The sequence below is a fragment of the Ochotona curzoniae genome, unplaced genomic scaffold (genome assembly GCF_017591425.1).
Source record: "Ochotona curzoniae isolate NIBS_2020 unplaced genomic scaffold, NIBS_Ocur_1.0 contig_2210, whole genome shotgun sequence".
In the NCBI taxonomy this organism is placed as follows: domain Eukaryota; kingdom Metazoa; phylum Chordata; class Mammalia; order Lagomorpha; family Ochotonidae; genus Ochotona; species Ochotona curzoniae.
In genome coordinates this window covers 14,250,556-14,273,382 of record NW_024465369.1, presented here as the reverse complement: position 1 = coordinate 14,273,382, position 22,827 = coordinate 14,250,556, and the positions used below count along the sequence as shown (strand labels likewise).

General features: G+C 36.4%; 1 protein-coding gene across 1 annotated transcript in view; it reads right to left on the bottom strand.

Annotated features, from left to right (window-relative positions):
* The window catches only part of MBD5 (methyl-CpG binding domain protein 5), a 120,158-nt gene that overhangs the window by 29,987 nt on the left and 67,344 nt on the right, over positions 1 to 22,827 (bottom strand). Inside the window, exons 5-8 of the mRNA XM_040971547.1 lie at positions 22,157 to 22,337; positions 15,412 to 17,547; positions 2,859 to 3,884; positions 1,124 to 1,341 (exon numbers count right to left, since the gene is read on the bottom strand). Coding sequence (XP_040827481.1) covers positions 1,124 to 1,341; positions 2,859 to 3,884; positions 15,412 to 17,547; positions 22,157 to 22,337 — 3,561 coding nt within the window. The remainder of the gene's footprint in view (positions 1 to 1,123; positions 1,342 to 2,858; positions 3,885 to 15,411; positions 17,548 to 22,156; positions 22,338 to 22,827) is intronic.

Sequence of the window (22,827 nt, the reverse complement as noted above, 5' to 3'; positions counted from 1 at the left end):
GCTGCCTTCCCCGGCACATTTGCAGTTAGCTGGATTGAAAGTGGAACAACAGGGACTTGAATCATATATGGAATGCTGGCATCACAGAAAAAGGCTTAACCTACTAAGCCACTGTGCCAGTCTCATGTATTTCATATAGACAATTTTAAGACCATAAAGATACTTCCTAACCTGTTCCTTACCTGCTCCCACCATGGAAATTTTTGTTTATATTTGAAGATTTATCAGAAATAGACAAAGAAGTTGAGTTGGGTGAAAGGACAGGTTTGTTTTATCCAATTACCTTTTAAAAATGATGGCAGCATCCAACTCGACCAATAATATATCAAAATAGTAGCAGACAGCCTCAGCGTGATGTACACATTAGTATTATGATTTGTATAATTGATAATTGTTTTCATATGTTCCTTAACAGTTTATTTTGATCTTCTGTGAATTGTGTGTTCATGCAGATTGCTCTTTTTTTTTTATTATGCAATTGCCTTTCATTTTCCTGATTTGAAGGAAGTCTTTTTATGTTGTAGATGTAACTTATTTGGTATGTATTATGCCAACGCTTTGTGTACCTTGTCTTTAACTTTGTTTGAAATATCCTTGATCCTTCCAGGTATTCAATTCTATTAATTTGACATTTTGGAATTGTGGTTTTGTGTCTTGCTTAGAGAATCTTCTCTACATCAGGACTGCATTTCTTTTTAAACTTCTGTGTTTTATTACTTTTACTCAGTGCCATTTCCATCTAGCTCCCTAATTTGTCAGAAATTTATTCATTTTGTAGAACTCAGCAAAACCGTGGGGTTTTGAATCAGGAGGACAGTGGCAAGAGTCGTGGCTAGAGAGGTAGTGGAGGGTGTGCTAAGTATGATGAGAAACTACATAAGGGTTTCAGAGGACAAAATAATCAGTTTTTCCTAACAACTCAAAAAGGACTACTCAGATGCATCAGACAAAATGGAATAGCTTTCACACCCAAACCCGAAATCTTTAACAATATTCATGATAGAAAAGTAACAGTAAGTAGAGGTAAATGGACATATCATCGCTTGTGTCTTGCCCTCCACTTAAGCAATTAAACAAATAGTGCCATTGTTTTCTACTGAAGTGACCCTGAAAAGGAGAGTACCTGAAAGTTCTGAAACAGACAAGCCATGGGGTTATTGTTAGATGGGCAAGGCATTGTGGTCTGTCCTTGGAATGCCTGGAGACTCTGGTACCCCTGGAGAAGCTGCTGCTGTTGCTGCTGTTGCTGATTTGGAGGAAACATCTGATTGTTGTTTAACAGCGACTGCAGGTGAGTCAGTTGGTGGTTATTCAAAGTACTGTTTATTGATGACATATCACCTACAGTTCGAAAACATAAAACTTAAGTCAGTATGATTTTTTAGAAGTCTTACACCTGTCTTTGCACTTGAAAATTCCTGAAATAAAATCTAAAAGCTAGACTTACATGGGTAATACTTTTTCTTTTCTCAACATCTTATTAAATGGTAAGGAAAGAATAGTTTTATTAACTAGTTATTAAATTTTGTATAATGGAAAACTATTTATTCTTCATGCTAGCCATTATCCAGTCCTTTGAAATGAAGCTTCAATATTTGATTCCTTATTACAGAAAGAGAATACTTAGACTTGAGGCTGAAATTATTCTTAAAGTATTCTAAAAATCATAAATATTTGATTAGAAAGTTAGACTTTGTTTATGAAGTTTAGTTCTCAAGCCACAGTCATCAATAAATACTACCAAATAAATTGAGAGATTTGTTTATAAATATGCATTTTGTTCTGGAGTAATAAGTTGATCGCCTGAAACTAAACTTATAAAGAAACCTAGCAATTAAAATTATGTTGTAATAATAATTAAAAGCAAGAAGTCTATAGCCATCATCACAAATAACTAAATTTATGTTAAAAATTATTGTGAAATTGTTTTAAGGACAACCTCATAGAAATTGTTCTGTAACATGAAATATATAAGCTTGCAATGCCTTTTGGACTATTCCACTGCAGTGTTCTTAATGTCAAATAGAATTAATTCTGCTATATTTTAAAGCAGAAAATCTGGAAATGTAAGAATTAAAAGGTTTTCTCTTTTTCTTTTTAGCATACTGAAGAAACCCTTTACAACATCACATATATTTGTCTGTTCATAGACTTTATGAACAACATCCCTATACTTTATATCCTTGCTATCTGTATCCATCAAATATATCTGTTACATTTTTATAGCTGTGTTATGACAATATAAGTTAATAATTTAGTCTTTAAGCCACAAAAGTATAACACGTTAATACTATCTCAAAAAATCCAGCAGCAGCTAGAGGGGCTATTTTGTTGAACTTGGGCAAGCTTTAATTTTGAGGGTTTTTATGCGTTGTTTCTCGTTTGGCTGGACAAGCATTCAGTTCTGTTTTTTAGGATTCACCTGGAGAACAGTTCCTTAAGCTGTTTCCATCCACTGTGCAGCTGCTCATACTAACCCTGTGATGCCACATCAACTAAAATTCAAATAAAAGTTAGCTTTTAAGATGTACCTCTGTTTCATTATTTGGAAAATAAGAATCAGCTTCAGACACTGATGGGGTAGGTTAAGTTTAGGTGGCATCAGAATTAGAAGGTAAGAAAAAGCAGATTAAAATGACAGTATTGCTAGAATTAGAAGAAAAGGGAAAAGTCATTCTCATGTTTGTAGAACTAAGGTTGTGTGTGGGTGTTGTCATATTTAGATCCTTAAGCAATCTGTGACATAACGAAAACATTTTAAAAAATAGTGTGACAAAATGGAGTTTTTTTTAAAAAAAGAGAAAATAGAATTAGAAAAACGTTTCTTTTGTAAAAATTTGTGAAAAAATTTAACTTACCAAGCAGACCTGTCCCCAGTAGAGGGTTAAGTAGCTGTGGCACCATAGAGTTACTGTTGAGTTTAGCTGGACCAGGTGTGTTCCCAGCATTATTAGATATATTCAGCAATGTTTCTGCCATTGACACCACTGCTGTCCCACCAAGTGTTGAGACAGTCAGTGCTGCCACTGCTGATGATGTAGTGGTTGTGGTAGTGGTTGCCTGGGAGGAGGTTGCTATGGAAACCTCTGGATGAATAGCGGTGTTGGCCGATACCGAGTTCAAGACACCTCCCAACAGCTGGGGATTCAGAGCCATTAATCCCGAGGCCCCAGTGACAGCTGGGAGGAACAGGGGGTTAAAAGTAGTGTCACTGCCTGCAAAGTTTGGTAAAGGGTTCCCCATGGGGCTGGTTAAAAGGGTCTCAGCTCGGCTGTTGTCTGACTGATTGCTTGGCAAATGGTCTGGCGGGACTGACATCTGTGTTAATGAGGGTAAAGGGGTATTTTGCTGTTGCAAGAGATCTGAGATGGTCAGATTGAAAGGTGGCAGGGGAAGCATGGCAGCTGCTTGGGCTTGGTTCTGAAGCAGGGCTGCTAAGAGCTGAAAGTGAACAGGCTGTAGTACCTGCCCATCCATGTCACCGGAGAGAAAAGCTAAAGCAGCGTTTACACTTGGATTGAGAAAACCTAAAGGGTGGAGGTTGATCTCAGACTTGCCTTCTCCTGCTGAAGGCTGGAGGATATTTAATAGATTCTGGTTTAGGAGATGCTGTTGATTCACTGGCAAAGAGATAGGTAGAGAACTGAGGAGGCTGGGGTTCAAGGGGTGTGGAAGATGGTTGTTTGAAGTGCTGTTGGATGGAAAATGAAGTGCGTGCTCCTGGCCAACAAAAGGAAAATCACTCCCAATGGGCAGCTGACTCTGCATTGGGTTTCCAGCTGCGGTGGTAACTATGACGCCATCCTGAAGAACAGATGTTGTCTTTGTGATGGCAGGGTGGTTGGTGCCAGCTATGGCTATGGAGGAGGATGGTCCTGAACCGCCTAAAAAGAACAAACACAGAAAACAAAACACCAAAACACATTATTCATTATGATATTAACCAAGGTTACTAATAAAAATGCCTTAAGATAAAATATAATTTATTTGTTACATGGCACCCTCATAGTTTAACTAAATTAACTATAATCAGAGATGACTTAACGTTTACCAATGGGCTAGGATTTAGGTTTAAATCTACCCTCCTTAACTTCCATTGAAAAGAAATACATTGAAGAAGTCAAGTGTGGTAAGACACAGTGGTAACTACCAAATAGCTTGTTTTCCATAGCTGGATACAGTGGCCACAGGAGAATGCATGTTGAAGTTGATTCCGTTGGTTACGTGAATGTAACAAAGCATAATTAAAAATGCAGATGCAATTTTTTTTTCATTTAAGATGTTTGAGATCTTGACTTATCAATCTAGTATTTGCTTTTAGTGACTCCCAAAACTTATAGAAACACAAACTAGAATGTGCATGAAAGCACAACAAAACATAAAATCACCTATGAAGAAAACACTTAATATTTTAGTGTTTGACATTTTAGGCTTTTCCCATTTGTATGTATATACATATGGAGACACCTATTTATCTAAAGGTACATATAAGTACAAGTATAACAAGTTATATAAAATACATATATAGGATATATATAAATTCATATATAAGCAAGTTCCATATATATGTATATCAGAATACATAACATGTATTTTAATCAAATACAATATTATATGTATTTCAAAACCATAGTGTAATTTTGTAACTCTTCACTTATCCATATACCATAAATATCTTCCCACATTAACTTCTATGTAATTATATAACTAGTAGTATGTATGGATCTATCACAAGTTAATCAATCAACAATCACATTTTGATGGTTTCCAATATCCAATCATTCAGTATTGTAAGCAGCATTTACTGCTATTATCAGCACTATGATAGCATTTTCATTAACATGGCACTTCTGGTTTGTTTATTTTTCACGAGTAAATTCTTAAAAGAGACATTTTGAAATTCCAGAGATAAAAGGGTTGCAATTTTAAATACTTTGAATATACACTGTCAAACTAGTCTCCAGGAAGTGTCCAAACATGGTCAATTTACATTGTTATAAACAACGCATGTTAATTTCTTACCAGTACTCCTACTAAATTCAATGGCGGATAAAATTAACAATTAAGAATCGTTACCATTCTGATAGTATACACTTTGTACTTATGATTCCTTCAATTAGACATCTCATCCAAATAGCATTCTTATGCTTGAAAGTCTTAGAGGTGAACATTTCAGAGATTTAGTATTTGAAAATATAAAATTTCAGGTGTTACTAATAGTAGTTCTCTGTCTGCACAACAGAATTACATAGGGAAATAAAACAAACAAACAAAGCAAACCTGGTCCTAATCCAGATCACCAAAAATTCAAATCTGGGGTTACAGCTTAGACAGTACATTCTTTTGAAATCACTCCTAGTGACAGATGAACACAGGGTTGGATGGAGATGGTAAGAATCATATTATAATACTTTCTTTTTGGTAAAAGGAGATGCATTGCTTTACGTTGTACATTGATAAATACATTATTAGCAGTTTATGCACTTAAATATTAGACATGTATAACAAACGCCAACATCAATGAAAAGCTCCAGTGATTCAAACACTTTACTGCCGTGCTTTGCCAGCATCACATTTACTTTTGACTGTGTTACTGCAGAAGTCTTGTCAAAATGCACAGAAGTGTGGACACAGTGGTAATAGGCCAATATAATTTCATATTTTCCTCGTCTTTACCTAATAGGATAACATAGGATTTTCCTTTTTTAATAATAACTAATATTTTCCCTTAAAATATAATTGTAATATATTTTATAATTTAGTAACATTAATAAACATTGATATTAATGTTTTAAGTGTGTAGTGTAGGAATTGACCATATTGACTCAATTGATATTGTATACTGACTTTTTATCATTACATACAATATCAAAGTGAACATTTTTACACTAATTTTGTGCAACTCAATAGAAAAACTATGTCAAAATCTACATGAATAAAAGAGGTTATCATTATTATTTTTTCTGATATTAGCTTTCACGGCTTGTGGTTCTGTCAACATAGTAATAAGGAGACATTAGAACACCTAGCATACCTTGTTGAATATCTCAACAGCAAGGATTGCAATCATTCTATGGTCTTTTTTTAAAGACTTCATTTAAAGAGTGAGACTTTTTAAACAAAAACCTTTTCTTTGAAAACAAAACATTCATAATATATTAGCATAAATGATTACTATGTTTACCATGTACAGCAGGGTGAGACATATCTAGTGCTGAAGTAGTTTTTTAAAGATGAATTCTGATATGTTACAAAATAATCAACACCATAAACATTCCATTGTTTCCCAAATCTTGCTATTTCCATACATATGTACAATATGTACCAAGTCTTATTTGCATTTGGAAATCATCTTTAAAATGAGTATTTACTAGTAATTTGTTTCAGTGGTGATTTTTCCTCTGCTGAATAATAAGGGCACATTTCAATGCAGAGACCACCATTCCTCTAATGACATTTTCAAAACACACTAGCATGTATATGGCAAGACTTTGTAGAATGAAAGCTTTCCTTAGAGGTTATTAGTATGTTTTATAAATTTTAATTTGCAACAGACAAGCAACTGTATCTATGATTCAAGGAAGCAGCCATTTTGGGATAACATTACTTTAATCTCAATATTCTTAAGAAATTGCGATGATGAGACTGTAGCTGCTCTGAGAGAATTTTTGATTTAGCAATAGCAAAGTGGAAAACATCCCAAGCATCTTAAAGGTATTACAAATATGTGGGTCGAGATGTATTTCTTATTTTCCCTAGTTTTTGGCAAATGAATTCTACAAAGTTGTATTCTCCTTGCTAGATAACAGGACAGACAGGGTAACAATAACAACAAGAAAAAGTGCTGTTCTTTCCCACAGGAAATTCAAAGTTTTTACACAACGATAACCATGGAAATTTTCGTTATATACTTATTGTCCATTTATTACAAAGCAAGAAATTTTAAAGTGCTCTCCACACATTAGCTAGCATATGTACAATGCAATATGCAAACAGCTGTGACAGATATGTTACAAGGGACAGCTGTGACAGATATCTTACAAGGGACAATCATAAACTGAAGGTGCCAGGAAAATTACACAAGTGGCAATATTTGGTCTAGGACATAAATACAGTTTCTAAGTAAAGACAGTTTTTTTTTAAAGACAAGGAAATAAAAAAGTAGACACAGGATAATGAATGATCTTGTTTCTCCAACATAGAGGAATATAAGTGCAGATATTTTTTTTGCCCATACCTGCAGCTCCTTCTAGCCAGAATGAAGTTCGTTGCCTTGAACACATATTGAGGAGATTTGAAATCGTTTTTTTAAATCGTCCATTTTCCTATGTATTTCCAAGACCTAACACCGTCTCTAATACATGGTTGGCATTCAGAAAATGTGTGTAGAATGAACTGTGGAGGTCATAAAACTTGCAGCAAATTTTAGAAGTCAGGTAAACTGATGCTTGGTGTATGTGGGTGCATGCAAGACAAAATGAAGACTTCCTCACTGGTGCACTGGACAGGTCTATTAGCAAGACAAGGGCCACTGGACAGCAGACAGCTGGAGGGTGCTTCGTTTCTTTAGAAGGCTTTCAGGTAAACAACCCCCCCCCCCCCCGTCCTCCGCCAATTTAAATTATTTGCTGAGGAAAAGATTTACCTCAAGGTACCCTGGATTTGTATGAATTTGAATCCATGTTTCCAAATTACTTAATCTTGATTATAGTTATGCAGAAAACCTTTACAGCTTGTTGAAACATAGGAAGAAAAATATTTTGTGAAAAGCTGTTTTATTCTTTTTTGAGTCAAGATTTTTATTTCAGTTAAGATTTTTTTTTAAAAAGCACACTGTTCACCAAACATTTAGCTATTAAATAATCAAAAGGTAGCTGGGGTCCTAGATCATGTTAGCAAATTGGAAAAGCCCGTTTATTGGAAACACTGATTATTTCACACCAGTCAGCAGCACCATGAACTGGTGCACTTTCTTTAAAAAGGAAGACAGCAGACTGGAAAGTCACCCACAAAAACTGAACTGGTGGGGGCTCACATAACTGCATCCACACCCAGCCTGAGCTCGTCCAGCCCAGTGAAGAACTAGGCAGCCAGTTGGCAGGATTCCAGTGTATAAATAGAACTCTGCACACATTTGTAATTTAATGTATTTATTTAAGTAAGCCTGTTTTTGTATTTTAGGTCTGTGTGTTTATATATAGAAATGTCACCAGTAAGTGTTATTTAAGGATATTTTCCCAATACAAAATTTTTGGGGGTTTCACTTGTTTCATTTTAGAACTTGCTTTGCAACAAACATAATGTGTACTGCTTCAGATTTATTTCCCTTCTGTTGGGTTGCCAATATTCTTTGAGAAAAGTCACTGGTCATAATGTACTAAACTCTTACATATTAATAATATTATTACACATAACTTCACTTGTCTTTAAGAAAGGGTATGAAGTTCAGATCAGTGGAGGGTCTTAATGAAGGGTTTTATCAACTCAAATTAATTTCCAGTGTGGAATAAATGCTACTTTATGCCTGGAAACTTTTTACATATGAGTATGATCAAATACTTATTTTTTTAATCCATAAAATTCAAGAACCAAAGGTGTGTCATGTAGGTTTCCCTTCACCATTTGACCTTTATTATTTGCTTTGGTAAAGTGTACTTGCATTGCATACAGAGTTCAGGTTAATCCTTATGATAAACAAATGTTTTTAGAGACAGAGAAGGCCTAGGAAGGTTAATAAATCTAATTCAAATTTTGATTCTGTTGAAATAGTGAAAATTTCTACTCTCTGAAGTACTAACTTCTAGCAACAATAATAACCTGAAAGATAATGTTTATGACAAGTTTGGCTCTCCCAGGCTGATCTTCCCAGCGTTTGTAACAGGCATGGTAATGCATATTTATAAAAATGGACTGATTTGTTATCTTTGTTCTTTGGACCCGGGCACGCATTCCCAAAACCTCTTGACTAGCAGAGGAAAGGAAGCCCTAGGACCAGTGGATCTTGTTTTGTACAAGGGAGGGAGGCAGGAATCCCAAACCTACAGCAACAGGAGGTTGAAGGTGAAGGGTACAAAGGCAGAACCAGAAGAAATGCTCTCTTTCCTGGAAAGGGCCAAGCAGTGGGGTAGACGCAGCTCCAACCTTGGGTATGGTGTCTGTGAGGTTCTCACTGTGTCCAGGTGGTCAGTCGTGTTAGGTTGGTGATGGTAATGGAGGCAGAAAAAGACTTTTTTTTTTTGGTGGTTACTTATCACCTCTGGTTTGTTAATATGGAATTATTCTGAATACTACTAAGATGTAAAACTGCTCCAGATTTTTCAGTTTACTCAAGTTATGAAGGCTTTTCTTTTTAAAAGCAAATGCCTCCTGTTTAAATTTCATGTTATTTATTGTGAGGAAACAAATATTGAAGAATTTTTGCTTGGTAGGATTTGTTTTTTGAATATGAGCCAGAATACACAATGATTAAAATGGTTCATCAATGTTTCATTTGGAAGTTTATCTCATTTTAACGCCTGGGACTAGCTGAGTTTCCATATTAATATCCTTAAATTTGTACCCTTCTTCTGTACCTAGGGTTGACCTGCAGCACTAAAACAGTATTTGGTACTGCTAGGTGCTCAGTAAATACTAGCTCAAATGATTTCATCTTGAAAAATCTCAAATGGTAATGAGACCTACAAGAGGGTTGCAGAATAAATTTAGTAGCTCTGAGCATTATCTTCACAAGTGAAATAAAACAAGAGAGAACACTGCAAATGTTGGGTATTATTTTACTGAAAATCTGTTTTTGGTTATCTTATTTGAGTGCTGGGTCATGTCTTTTAGTGGGAGATTAAAAATTATTTCAGTGGGCCACTACTATCATTTTTTTTTCTTTAAAAAAAAAAAAAGGAATGTTAGAATTAAAATACCAGAGTACATCACATGTAATAAGGATTTTTTTCATTAGTTTATTGTTATACATTAAAAATGTGGACCTAATGAATTATAATGCAAGCTAGTTAATTTTTGTGGGAAGCAAAACAAAACAAACAAACAAAAACTTTGAAAAACACTGTTAGACTCAGGTCTGAGTTGCTCAGTTTGGGGGGTGGTCAATGAAACTTGGCACCAAGAAGCCATTTGATGAGACTGTAGAATGCAGGGTGCTGGGGGTCCCCTTGCAGCTGTGCAGTACAATGGCTCAGCTCCGGTTCCCATGAGGAATGCCCTGGCCTCTGTGCCCACGGGTCTTCAACAGGTCCTCTGTATTTCTCCCCTGAACTAGTTGCCACCCCAGGAGTAACCTAGCCACTCCTTCAGATCGCAGTTGTCTATTCCACTTTTTTAATCTGTGCAAAGGTGAATTGCCACTTTGGATTTGTATGGTGTAGATCTTAAAACTGCTCAAACTGTTTTCAGATCAAGTATTTTTTGTTTGTTTGTTTAGTGAATAGCAGCCTAGGCATCTCCTAGAAAACCAAAGAATTTCTCTTATAAATAAGCTTAATGTATTGCGATGGAATAAATTTCTCCCAATTTTCACACTGGGACAATTTATTTCTTGAAAGGTACAAAATAGATCATTGAATCAGCAAACACACCACAGCACTCTGAGTTCTGTTATCATCTTTGATTACACAGACTCAATTTCTGAAGTCAAACAATCTTAACTCTTTTTGTACACAAAGAAACAGTAACCCTAGAATATGTAAACACAGCAAGTGGTGTAACCCTGATATTAGGAGACCTTCTTAAACAGCAAGACATTGTCTGTAGTCAAAATATCTTACAGCAAAGAAGAAATGGCTCATTTTGCGATAATTTCAGATAGGCACATATTTTTATCAGACAGTCCAGAATTCAGTATAGTTTTGTTTGGTTAGAAAACAAGAACAGAGGGCAGCTTTTAGTCTATATGTCTTATGTTTCAGATACGGCCTAAAATTAGGCAAACTTTGGGTGGAAATATTTCTAAAAAGCAACTATTATTCAGTCATAACCTTCAATAAGCTTCTGCTTTTTCCCTCCCAGTTTAGTCTATTAAGATGAGAAGCTCACTTGTATACAAATGCTCTGTATGTTGAGAATGTACATAGTACGATTCACCCTTGAGCATTTTCACTTTGTAATTTTCTCACACATGAAGTATCAATTTGAAATTAGATGGTGACATTCCCCATTTATTTTCTTAACTGGCAAGTTCTGAGGATAAATGAACACACATAAAGCAAAAAATTCCCTCAACTCAGTACATTGTAGTCTTACCCAAAGTGTTCTTTCATGAACTATTTCATTGTCTTATACCTACCATTTCAATGGTTGTCCTGAGTTTCAGTCAAAAGCATTTTGTGCTGAAGGACAAAATTTTCTCTTGTAGAGTAAAAAAATATTATACATACATATATATATATATATAAATACTGATGAACATATATTTTTTGTAGGTTGATTTATATTCTTGTTAGTCAAGGTATATCTTTAAGAGTTAAGGCAAATAAATGTTTAAAGTATTTTATCTTAGCACTTACCCATACTTTGCCTCCTCACATGACATTTTCATTTGTTTAGAAGAGTTGATTAAATTTTTTAATAGAAAAAAATATAAAAAGTATTTTGAGCAAAATTATATTGCTAACAACGACTACCATATTAAAAAGAGGTAGGGTTTTCATTCAGTATGCTAGCAAAAATAATCTAAATATTTTCTTCTTTGAAAATTGTGAAAAGGTACAAGTCCATGAGAGGAAAGGATTGGAAAGATATCTGTGGGGCTGAGTGCTCAACATTGGACAGTGATGCTGGCAAAGGCCTTTTTGTTCTATGGTAAGCACCTGCAGTAACAGATGCCCCAGTAGACATGGGCCTTTTGAAATCTGCCAGTCATGGGTATTTGATGTTGGATTCCTCTCTGAACCAGAAAACCATAAGGCATGTGCTAGAGTCACTTACAGACAGAAAGTTATCACTCTGAGAACTGAAAGTACTTGGTGGGAGTCTAGCACATATCTGTATTTGAGTGATTGGACCCAGCACCTGGAATTTTGGGGTTTGGCTGCCAGATCCACCAGAGCTTTGGTTTACACTTTGATGTTAATATCACCAAGTATCCTATTGGTCAGATTCCAAATCTGTTACACAAAGTATTAAAAGTATACTTGTAACTTGATTTTCAAAGAGTTAACAGAAACCTATAAAGTCTGCAAGACAAAATATTTAGAAGCTTTAGTGAAAAGGTCATTTTTACATTGTATTCTTAAGTTCCAGAAATATTTTTCTAATTTGTCATCTGATTCAGATATGCTCTCAAATCAATATTTGGATGAAGAGAGAAAAAACTCTAAAAGTCGTTTTGAAAATAAATGATCTAATTAAGGATTTTCAAAGCAGATTATTTCTTGTCCTTCTACAATATTTTTTAAATTGTTGCTTAGGGGTAGTAAAAGAAATAGGATTGAGAGGCACGCCACCCGAGTTACACCCGGAGTTAACAGACCATGTTACCCGTGGTTCTCTTTCACCCTTGGCATGATTAGCATCTCTGCACAGTCACCCTTCAAAAGTGTTGTGACATGTCACCATGAAGAATACAAATAATGGGCAGTTCTCTGGATATTTTGGACATTTCATTTGCACTGACGCAAACATGCTAATCACAGCATGCTACAAATCCAGAACCTAAACAGGGAAAACGACAAAGCTCACTTTTGTCTAAAAGTACATCAGAAGTTTACAAATGTGACTTCCAACATGCATGAATGTGCCTTAATTCTCTATCCGTCTAACAATTGAAAAGATTTCTACAGGCAAAACAATACTTTTCAGGGTTTCCAATTAGCAGTATTTCAGATGAAGAGCTTAACGCAACTGGGAAGAAAAATGGATTTCAGAAACCAGTGAACCCGAGTTCAGATTCTAATTCAATTATGGATGATTCTGGATAGCTATTCAGATTCTCCAAGGTTCAACTTCCTCATTTGTCTAATGGAGACAAGAATACTTAGGCCAAAAAAAAAATTGCACAAATTAGAAATAATGTAGGCAAACCCTTTGGCACATAGTAAGTAGTCAGCAATAACAAAATACAAAACTTTAAGAAAAAAATGTGTTTTTCTTTTAACGTCTTTCTGGCATGCTGGAAATCCTTACTTTTCCATGGATAGCAGTGACTATCACCTGTTGTCTCATCTGAATGCCCATCCTCCCGTGCTCATGATCAGCTAAAGGGTGAATAAATGTCAGCATAAACAGATATTTAGACTAGGGAATGAGTACATCAATTGACACAGTTCACTATGTAGCAAAGAGAAACAGGGCATTAGAGACCTCTTCAATATTTACTTTCATGAAAAAGAATAACATTAATTAGTAAATCAATCCATTTTTTAAACCGGCTGCAATTCAGAACCTATGCACATTAATTAGATTACGTTTAATATTTAAAAAATTTTTGCTGACCTACATTTATATTAAGTATACACTTCCTATTAACTGATACATAATTGGTCATATTCCTATCATCACCAGACATTTATTCTTGCCCCCATTTAGCTATTAATATGCCATCACATTTTACATATTAATACATTTTTAACCTGTGAGCTCTGACACCTCCAGCACCAGCAACCCAATCATACATCTCACAGAGATACATTTAACAAGAAAATAAATGATCAGCACTATATAAAATAAGTCTAAACTTGAAAGTTGGAAGAACATAAATAAACGTTGGTCTGTGCCATTAAAGATGAATTGAAATGTATCATTACTAAAAATGCATCCACTTTGCTCCTATGAACTTACACCTGCAATGAAATAAACTGAGGTAAGGGGTAACATAATTATATAATGCAATGAAATGACACTAATAATATAACATCAAGAGGACTGACAATATGCTCAATAAATATGGTGTATTTAAATAGTTGCAGACTTTATGTAACTTTGTGAAATGCACAAGATGAAATTTTTATTTGTGTCTAATTATTAAAAAAGGAATGTGAGTCAGTGAAAAGCTGGAAGCCCCTCTGTTAAAAATCCTGTTAAATACATAAAAAATAAGTCTTGTGAGATCCCTTAAATTAAATTGTTAAGAAGGCACTAAGTATTTCAAATGTCTTAAAAACCTTATATTCTTTTTAGCAGGAGTTCACTGAACAGTTCATGAAGTACTAACGTCAGAACATAACATGTAACACAAGTGGTGAAGGATGGTATAAGTTGGCCACACCAGGAAGGAACACACTTGATTTTACCATCAGCAATAGACATGTAGGATTATAATGCTTTTTTGGCACAAACGCATAATACAAGCTATACATATCTATACAATGGCTTATTTGTGGAAGCCTCAGCAGTTTTCTCATTTCCAGTAGCGATCCGGGTTTTAAAGCCTACCATTTTCATAGATAAATAATAACATTTCCACAATCATCTTTTATTTCCTTCCTGACATTTCCCACAAATCTGAAATCATTAGTGTTGAGTTTTGAGCATTTTCCCCTAATGTTTTCAAGGTCAAATTTTCTTACACCTCAGTGAATTCACCTCTTTAGTGTTTCTGTAGTTTTCAACAACAATTTTCGAGGAGTCTCTTGCAAAAAACATAGTTCTTTTTCCAAGGTGTCTAGTTTTAAAACAGACTTGTCTTATCATTAATAACTAAGACTGAAGGATTACAATAAATTTGGATTCAAAACCTTAACATAAAGGATAAAAACGATTTTGTTCTAGAAGAAATTTGTAAAACAATTTCAAGATCAGAAATTCTAGAAATCAGGTTGACAATCCTTTTTTTTTATTAGAAAACTTAAATTATTACCTTTTTTTTAAAAAAGGGAGTAGCCAATAACCATTTTAAAATTTTCTCAAACAAATAATAATAAAGGATAGCAAACTAAGATAAAAGAACACATTAGAAACAGTTTTCTACTTCATACAACTTCTAGTTACCTTTTCCCATCCATTTACCTATGTTTGTTCAGCAGCAAGAAAAAAAATACTCATTTAGTTTTGCTTTTTTGGGTTTTCCAAGATGAGCTTCCTCTACCTGAATACAAACAAAAGCTAGGGGAAACGGCTTCATTACTGGCATAAACCCAGGAGTGTCTCACGAGCCAGGAGACCCTGCCTTCTATGGCTTCTCTTGTAATCTAGAGTCCAATGGTTACACAACCAACTGAAAGTCGAACAACATTCAAAATGACACAGATTGATGACAAATAATGGAAACACTGAATCTCCTTAGCTGTTATTCTAACAGACAAAACCCTAGCATTCTGTAAATAAAATCATAAATACTAAAGAAATGAAGAGAATTTCACAAAGGGGAAAGGATCACTTCTCATCATAATAAATATTTTGGTACAAATTTTAAAAAAAGTAGAAAAGCCTAGTACCTTTGGGTACTTTTTTCTAATAAAACCATACCTGCTTCAGAACTTGTTTGATTATAGCTGCTAACAATGCTGTTTGGTATCACTGGAGTGGAGGACGTTGAAATCCTTGACTGAGGTGGATTGGGATGTAATGAATTTCCTAACGCCATGCCCGACTGACTGAGCATCCCACAGTTCCCGCTAGCCTGAATCTGATTGATTAAACCTGCAAGATGGTGGTTAGGGACAGGACTGTTACTGTGGACAAAGTTAGTGTTTGCATTGTGGCAGTGCACGGCTTCCCCTCTTAAAGGTATGTTCTGTGTCAGTGAATTCTGAAGAACACTGGAGTTCATATTGGGATCTGGAAAATGCAGCTGGTTAGTAGAGCAAGGCAAAGCAGTATTTGAACCCCCACAACCCGGGGTACTATTGCTACTCAAGTGAGAGCTTTGACAACTCATAGACTGTAGTAACTGAGACATTGAACTGATGGGAAATGAACCCTGACCCTGCTTCCTTAGCAAGTCGGGTGCAGGTTTAGGAACTGCAGAACTATCCACTTGAGGCTGTCTGAGCAAACTCAACACTGTGGTAGGTGGCTGTTTTCTTTTCCGTAACGAGTCTTTTTGCTGAGACATCAGCTTATCTCTTAGTGCTGCTCGACCACTTTGCCCTTCACCTGTTGGGAGAAGCATGTTGGCAGTAGGAGGGAACATGGTGTTTAAAGTGCTATGTCCTTCAGTGTTGCCACTGCCGGCAACAGCTCCAGAATTGCTACTGCTGCTACTGTTGTTACCAGCAAGTTTGTTTTGATTTGCTAGCTGTGCTTTGGCTGCTGCTGAGAGTAAACTACTTGCTGGAAAGGAGGCAGCATTGTGCTGGTTCAAGATCTGATTTAAAGGCATTCCCAGCAAACCAGGCTGACTCTTTACAGAACCACTTCCAGCAGATGCAGTAGGAAAAGCTGCACTGCTCGGGGTATTTAGTACATTACTCATTCCAGCAATTAATGGATTAGGGATATCCTTGTACTGATGATGTCCATCGGACTTGGTAGAAGGGCTTGATGGCATTGATGGCCTTGGGGACCCTATTGTTGACCTTGGTGACCTGGGTGGAACCTTATTACCACTACAAGTGGCCTGGGGTCCTACAGGTGGCATCATGAAATTTCCATGATCGGATGATGTGGAAGATGAGCGTGATCTTTGGGGCGATGCCTCAATCCTTCCAATTCCAGTCCCCATCATGTGCACTGGGGATGTCACTGGAGAAGGGGACAGGGAGGTTGAAGCTGAATGCTGAACTCTTTGTACATGACTCCCATGATTCATGTGGCCAGGTTTTACGGTTGGCAAAGGGAGATTACTTGGCAAAGGAACAACAGCAGGAGGCATGCTTACATTCATCACAGGTACCTGAGAGTGGACATTTGAATGGAAACTTGTTGGATTAATGATAACAGGGTTCTGATTCACTGGTTTACTAGGAATCGGGTCAAGAATGCCAAGTGGATCTTTCTCAGATGTTAATGGCTTTTTCTGAAGAGCACAAGAAGGTGGAGGTGGGGGGGGTGGGCCTTGGGGTGGTTTGTGGTGGAACATTGCTCGTGGTATTTCCATATTAGTCGAAAAATTACACATTGGTTTTTTCATTACTGGACTCTTTGCAGTCAAGGTTGGGGAAAGAGGTATATTAGTCCTTCCAGCCATTGCACAGGATGACTGTATAGGAGAACCGTGTAGCATTACTGAAGGTGGAGAAAGAGGAGTCCTACTCAGGTGAATAGGACTAGAATTGGGAGCTCCATGAAAACCAGGATTATTCCTTGTAAAAACATCAGGGCTTCCAAGCGGGTCAGTCCTTGGAGAGATTGAGCCATCTCCATATATCTGGGAACCTGATGATGCAGGGCTGGGCAGGCCTCCATGGCTGCCACGGAATGGAGATTTCTGTCCGTGTTCACTGCTGCCCAATCTCTGCCGGGGGTAGACAGGGTGGAGTTCTTGTTGCTGGCTTCCAGGCAGTTCTTGTACATATAACCTTCCCATGGCATTCGATGATCCAATCATTAACTTGAAAGGATTCTTACATTCCGGCATTACAGAATTTGTAATTCCTTCATGAGACTTATTTCTTACTGATCTTGGAGTTGCTGCCCGTGAAGGTACTACTGGAGTTGCATCTAATGTGAAAGAGGAGAAAAAAAATCTGTTACTTAGTCTTCTTCTGTGTCAGGGGAGGAAGGAGAAGAAGCAAGAAGGAAAAGAATGGAGAAGGGCTTCTGGAAATAGAAATTCCTTAAGCGGTGACTCTATCCTATTAAACAAAGTTCTGCATTCTATCTAAATGAACATTGGTCTCCTTTAGATGGCTCACGGTTCTCAATAAATGCACATTATTCTTGTTTATCTGTTGAGAAATCATAGGCATTAAAATCAACACATAGTGAATTACCCATTTAATAACTCTTACAATATGAACATATCAAGATGGACAGTTCAGGAGAAAATGGAGATGTTACTATTTTGCTGGATTTGGAAATTCTAAGGAGAGTTTCAACAGGAAATTGTAGTCTGTGTGACATGTTTTTTGGATGCTTTGTATTAATTACTATTACTATAGTTTGTTACCTTATAAATATTTGTTACCTCATTGAAACCCTTGTAGGCAGCTACAAATAATCATCCCAACATTTTCACTTCAGTTTACTCTCATTGTGACAGTAAGACTTAATTTTTTCTGAATTAATGGGAATCCAAAACTTCCAGAGTGGTAATAAGAACAAATGCAGTGATGCTGCAATCATGCTTAGCTTCATACCATGTGTATAACACTGTAATTTATTTTCTCTTAATTAGTCATTATTGTAAAAACACCCTTAGTCAAGCAACTTAGGTAAAAGACAGCAATTCTTCTATTAGGATGAAATTTTCATGTAAAATTCAGCTGGAGTGGTAAAACCTGCAGTACTGAATTCTAATTGAGTATTCTCTTTTTACATGAGAGCATCTTTCCCTGTCTGGTTTTACAGGAATCCTGTCAGTTCTTTTGGAGATCAGACAGAATATAGGCAACAAAAGCAAGCTGGCTTATCATACAGAATTTTCACTCTATCATATCGGAACTCTAGGTTTAAGTTCTTTTTAACGCCTCAAGGATATTTAACTATTTTTATAAAGTTACACCTTCATTAACAGAGATGGCAAATAAAATTTATTTCAGATGCAAAGTATGATCTATTGGTGTTGGCTACTTAAAGAGCTGTGAGGAAAAAGATGCTGAGTTCTAGGTGGGCTCCATGTGAAGAGGCTGATGAGCCCACGCCAGGAGCTGGCCCAGGCAGCAGCACCATTCATACTATATATTTGCACCACTCAGACTATATACTTTGTGTAACTTTTTTTGAGAGTTATAACACATCAGCAAGCACATAACTAGAATCATTTGTAAGTAGAAGTCCACTTCCTTACATGCATAATTGCACATTTAAGATAAACTTCTACCTTCTGGATGGTACACAAGTCAAATAATAATTTCTACGGCATTCTCAACTTGGGGTACACTGGAGTCTAGTTAGGGGGTATTGAAGGAGTAAGAAAATAAACTGAATATTGTGTTAATTGGGAAACACAGTTTCTCTGATATTAGCATGGCTGAGTTTCTTTGTCAAGGTGACTTCTGGCTATACTAAACAAAAAGAATTTACGACATAGGAGAATATAGCAGTTACACGCAACTTAAGCTTACATTTTGCTGAAGAGAGATTTTAGAGGTTTGTACTTAAAGAAGAAATGTGTGAAAAACATGTAACATGTAGGACATTGCGCTTTGCATAGCGTGAGGGCACTGTCACACACAGTAACTACGCGGTATCACTGGACTCATCATAGCACTGTGTTCTCTTCACTAATAATAATTCAGTGATTTAAAAAGACATTAGCATTTCCATGTTCATCTAACAGAATTTAGATAAAGGACTTCTTCCAAACCAGCTTGCACCTTTAAAAAAGCAGTACTGAATAAACAAACAAAAATGAGCTGAAGCGCAGGAGATGGAAATGTAAGTAGTAGAAATGTCTGCTTTTGTGTAAATTTAAGTAGATGCTCCAAAGCATACACAGAAAGAAAACTTGTGTGCTTTAAATGAAGAGGAATAAAAACTGCTATGTGGACTTCTAAATTCAAATTATTTAAAGCTCAACTTTATAATAACATAGTTTAGAATTAGGAGATGGAATTGAACACTATGTCTGCAACTGATAAAAGAAGTTTTAAGGCCCCAGCACAAACGCTCAGCAGCTAAATCTTTGACTTGCATGTGCCGGGACCTCATATGGGTGTTGGTTTGTGTCCCAGCTGCTCCACTTTCCTTGAAGCTCCGTGCTTGTGGCCTGGAAGGGGCAGTCAAGGATGGCCCAAAGCCTTGGGACTTTTCACTCATGTGAAAGACCTGAAAGAGGCTCCTGGCTTTGGATCAGCTCAGCGCTGGCCATTGCTGCCACTTGGGACATGAACCAATGAGTGGATCTTTCTGTTTCCCCTTCTCTCTGTAACTCTGCCTTTCCAATAAAACTAAGGTAAATCTTTTAAAAAAGGAGTAATTAGTTCAATAAAGTAATTATACATTATTATCTGTACTAGGTATATATTACATTTTAGTAATTGAACTTGTATGAATAGACATGGCAAAGGACCTTGATTAAGATTCTTCTAGACTTCAGACAGGCAACAAGAGGAGGTCAGTATTGTGGATCAGTGGATTAAGGGCCATCTGCAATGCTGGCATCTCAAATGGGCACTGGTTCAAGTTCTGGCTGCTCTACTTCTGATCCAAGTTCCTGCTAACATACCGAATAAATCAACAAAAGATGAACAAAGTGCTTGGGCCTCAGTCCCCATGTGGGGACTGATCCGACCTGGACGGAGTTTCAGGCTCTTGGATTTGGCCTGGTCTAACCTCAGCTCTTGTGGCAAACTGGGAAGCGAATCAGCAGGCCTCTCTCTCTCTTTGTAATGCTAGTTTTTAGATACATAAATAAATGTTTAAAGAAAAGGGGAAAAGAAGCAACAAAGCAGATTTGCAGACAGATTTGAGATTGTGTGATATGAGAAGAGCAGCAGATTAGATTATGTAGAGACAGAAGAAAGGTAAATTGGAAAAATGAAAGCTTGGTTTAGCAAGGTGGTAGAATAATGGTGATTCAAAATAATTTACAGAGATGAAATACATCTTTAAATTTTTGCAATATATTTTAATTTTAAAAACAGTCACTGGAAGGAAAAAGTTTTCTAGAAGATTTTTTTTTCTTACATACCTTTTTCAGATATTCCTGTTAAAGTTTAAACGTTAAGAGAGTTAATTGGAAATGAGCTCTATGTTAGTAACTCCAAAATTGTTCTCCCTGGTCTTCTCCCAGGACTTCTAAGTGTGCCTCTTTAACCACTACTATTACCTGTATGAGGTGGGCGTGGTTCCACAGCACTCAACAATCTGACCTAATGTTATCTCCACAGGTTTACTCCTCCACGGAAGTCAGCTTAGTTTCCACATCATCCTTAATTATGTTACATACACTCTGGTGAGGCATTTTCCTCAGCTGTCTGAATCCTGTTGTTGCTATAGCTGGTCCAAATCTGCATTCTGCTGCAAAGCAGAACACTCCCCATCCCTAGCTACAGTGGTTTGCAGGATAGGGTCACAGCGCTTCCTGAACAAATGCTTTGTGGCTTAAACATACTGTATTCCATTATTCAAATAAGCTCATAGTAGCATTTTGGAGCAAGTTCAAGCTCTAGCTTTCAAAGTACAATTTCAAAGGATAAAAGGTAAGTTAACACTGGAAAACTCACATGGACACAACCTTATCCAAGCCAACTTAATGTTATGTATGTGGATTAACCTGTGCAGTATTTCTAAGAACATGTGTTTAATCTGAGCACAAATATGGGCAAATTAACATTTGGGAACATCCTACAAAGCTAGCCCACACTCTTCAAAAAGAAATCTGGGTGTCATGAAAGACTAATTAGGGGGAAATTGACATAAAAGGGTAAGACCTAATGGAGTGCACAACCTCTGACTGCATCCTGAATTTAAAAACAAATAAAAGAGACACTTTAGGATAGGTGAAGAAATTAAAATACATTCTGTATATTTCATATTAATGTTCTATCAGTGTTGAATTTCCTGAATGCGATGATTGTGGTTACGCAAGCATATGTCCATGCTCACTAAATTATTTAGGGGTGAATTTTCACAGCAAGTCACAAAATGTTAATTGGTGAATCTAGGTGGAAGGTATATAGGTATAAAAAGGAAACATTGTATGTGTGCGCATGCATGCGTGTGTGTGTATGTGTGTGTGTGTGTGTGTAGCTACAGACTCTAGCAAGGAAATTTCTGTTAAGTAGGTGTTCACTGAGTAAATAGCTATTAAGTGAATGACAGAATAAGAATTCCTAGAAGAAGGCCACATTAGTTTCCTTAAAAAAAAAACCTCCGGTACTTTTTCTCTTGTTTGCCCAGCCCTACACACCTGGGCAGCATTTGTATGTGTTACTGTTTATCCTAATTGTTTAACTAAATGATCTGGATAAGAGATTTGGGGAAATGGGCACATAATAATTTTTTAGAGCTAATTTTCTGTTTGTAGTAAAGTGACGGAACATTTAGAACTTTAAAGCATTGTGTATGTTTGAAAAGTGGGATGTGAAAATGTCTGGCGATATGGTGACTCCTTGGACTGCAGAGTGGGGGAGTGGAGTCCTAAGCCCTTCACCATGCTACATACTTGTTCCTCCTCCAGGACTGGTGAGCACCAGAGAAGGCTGTGGGGCTTCCATGCTTTTATGAAGTGTGGCCACTGCAATGATTTTTCTTTTATGTATGCATAGCTTTGTGACATCTTCATCTGCCTTAACATCTTCAGCAGTTCTTTGTTTCACAGCAGCTCCGGGATCAAAATTAAACACCTGCAAAAAGCACAGCCTTTGTTTAGAATGTATCTGTGAGAACATTTAACAAAAAGATCCTCTTGTTTAAAAAGAAAAACGCCACACTATTAGGTCATAAATCTCAATACAACTATCTCATGTGTTTAAATGTATGAAATGTTACTTTATATAACTTAATAAAAACTTCTGCTGAACTCATGGGTTTTAGTGTTAAAGTACATGACGAAAATTATCCTCTAAGGTAGCCAAGATAAATATATGGAGAAGCACATTATCTGACAATGTTCCTAACTTTAGATATCTCCTGATGTTAAAACAGTACAAAAACAGATGAGGTACACTTAAAAAAACAAAACAAAAAATGCTAACATTTCTACATGCTAGCAAACTTTGGTTTCATTTTATAATGATGTTTATATTACCTTTTCACTGATAAAAAAAAAACTAGTATGCTATTTAATAGTGAACTTATGTTATAAATCCTTCCTTTTGGAATGCAGTGACATAC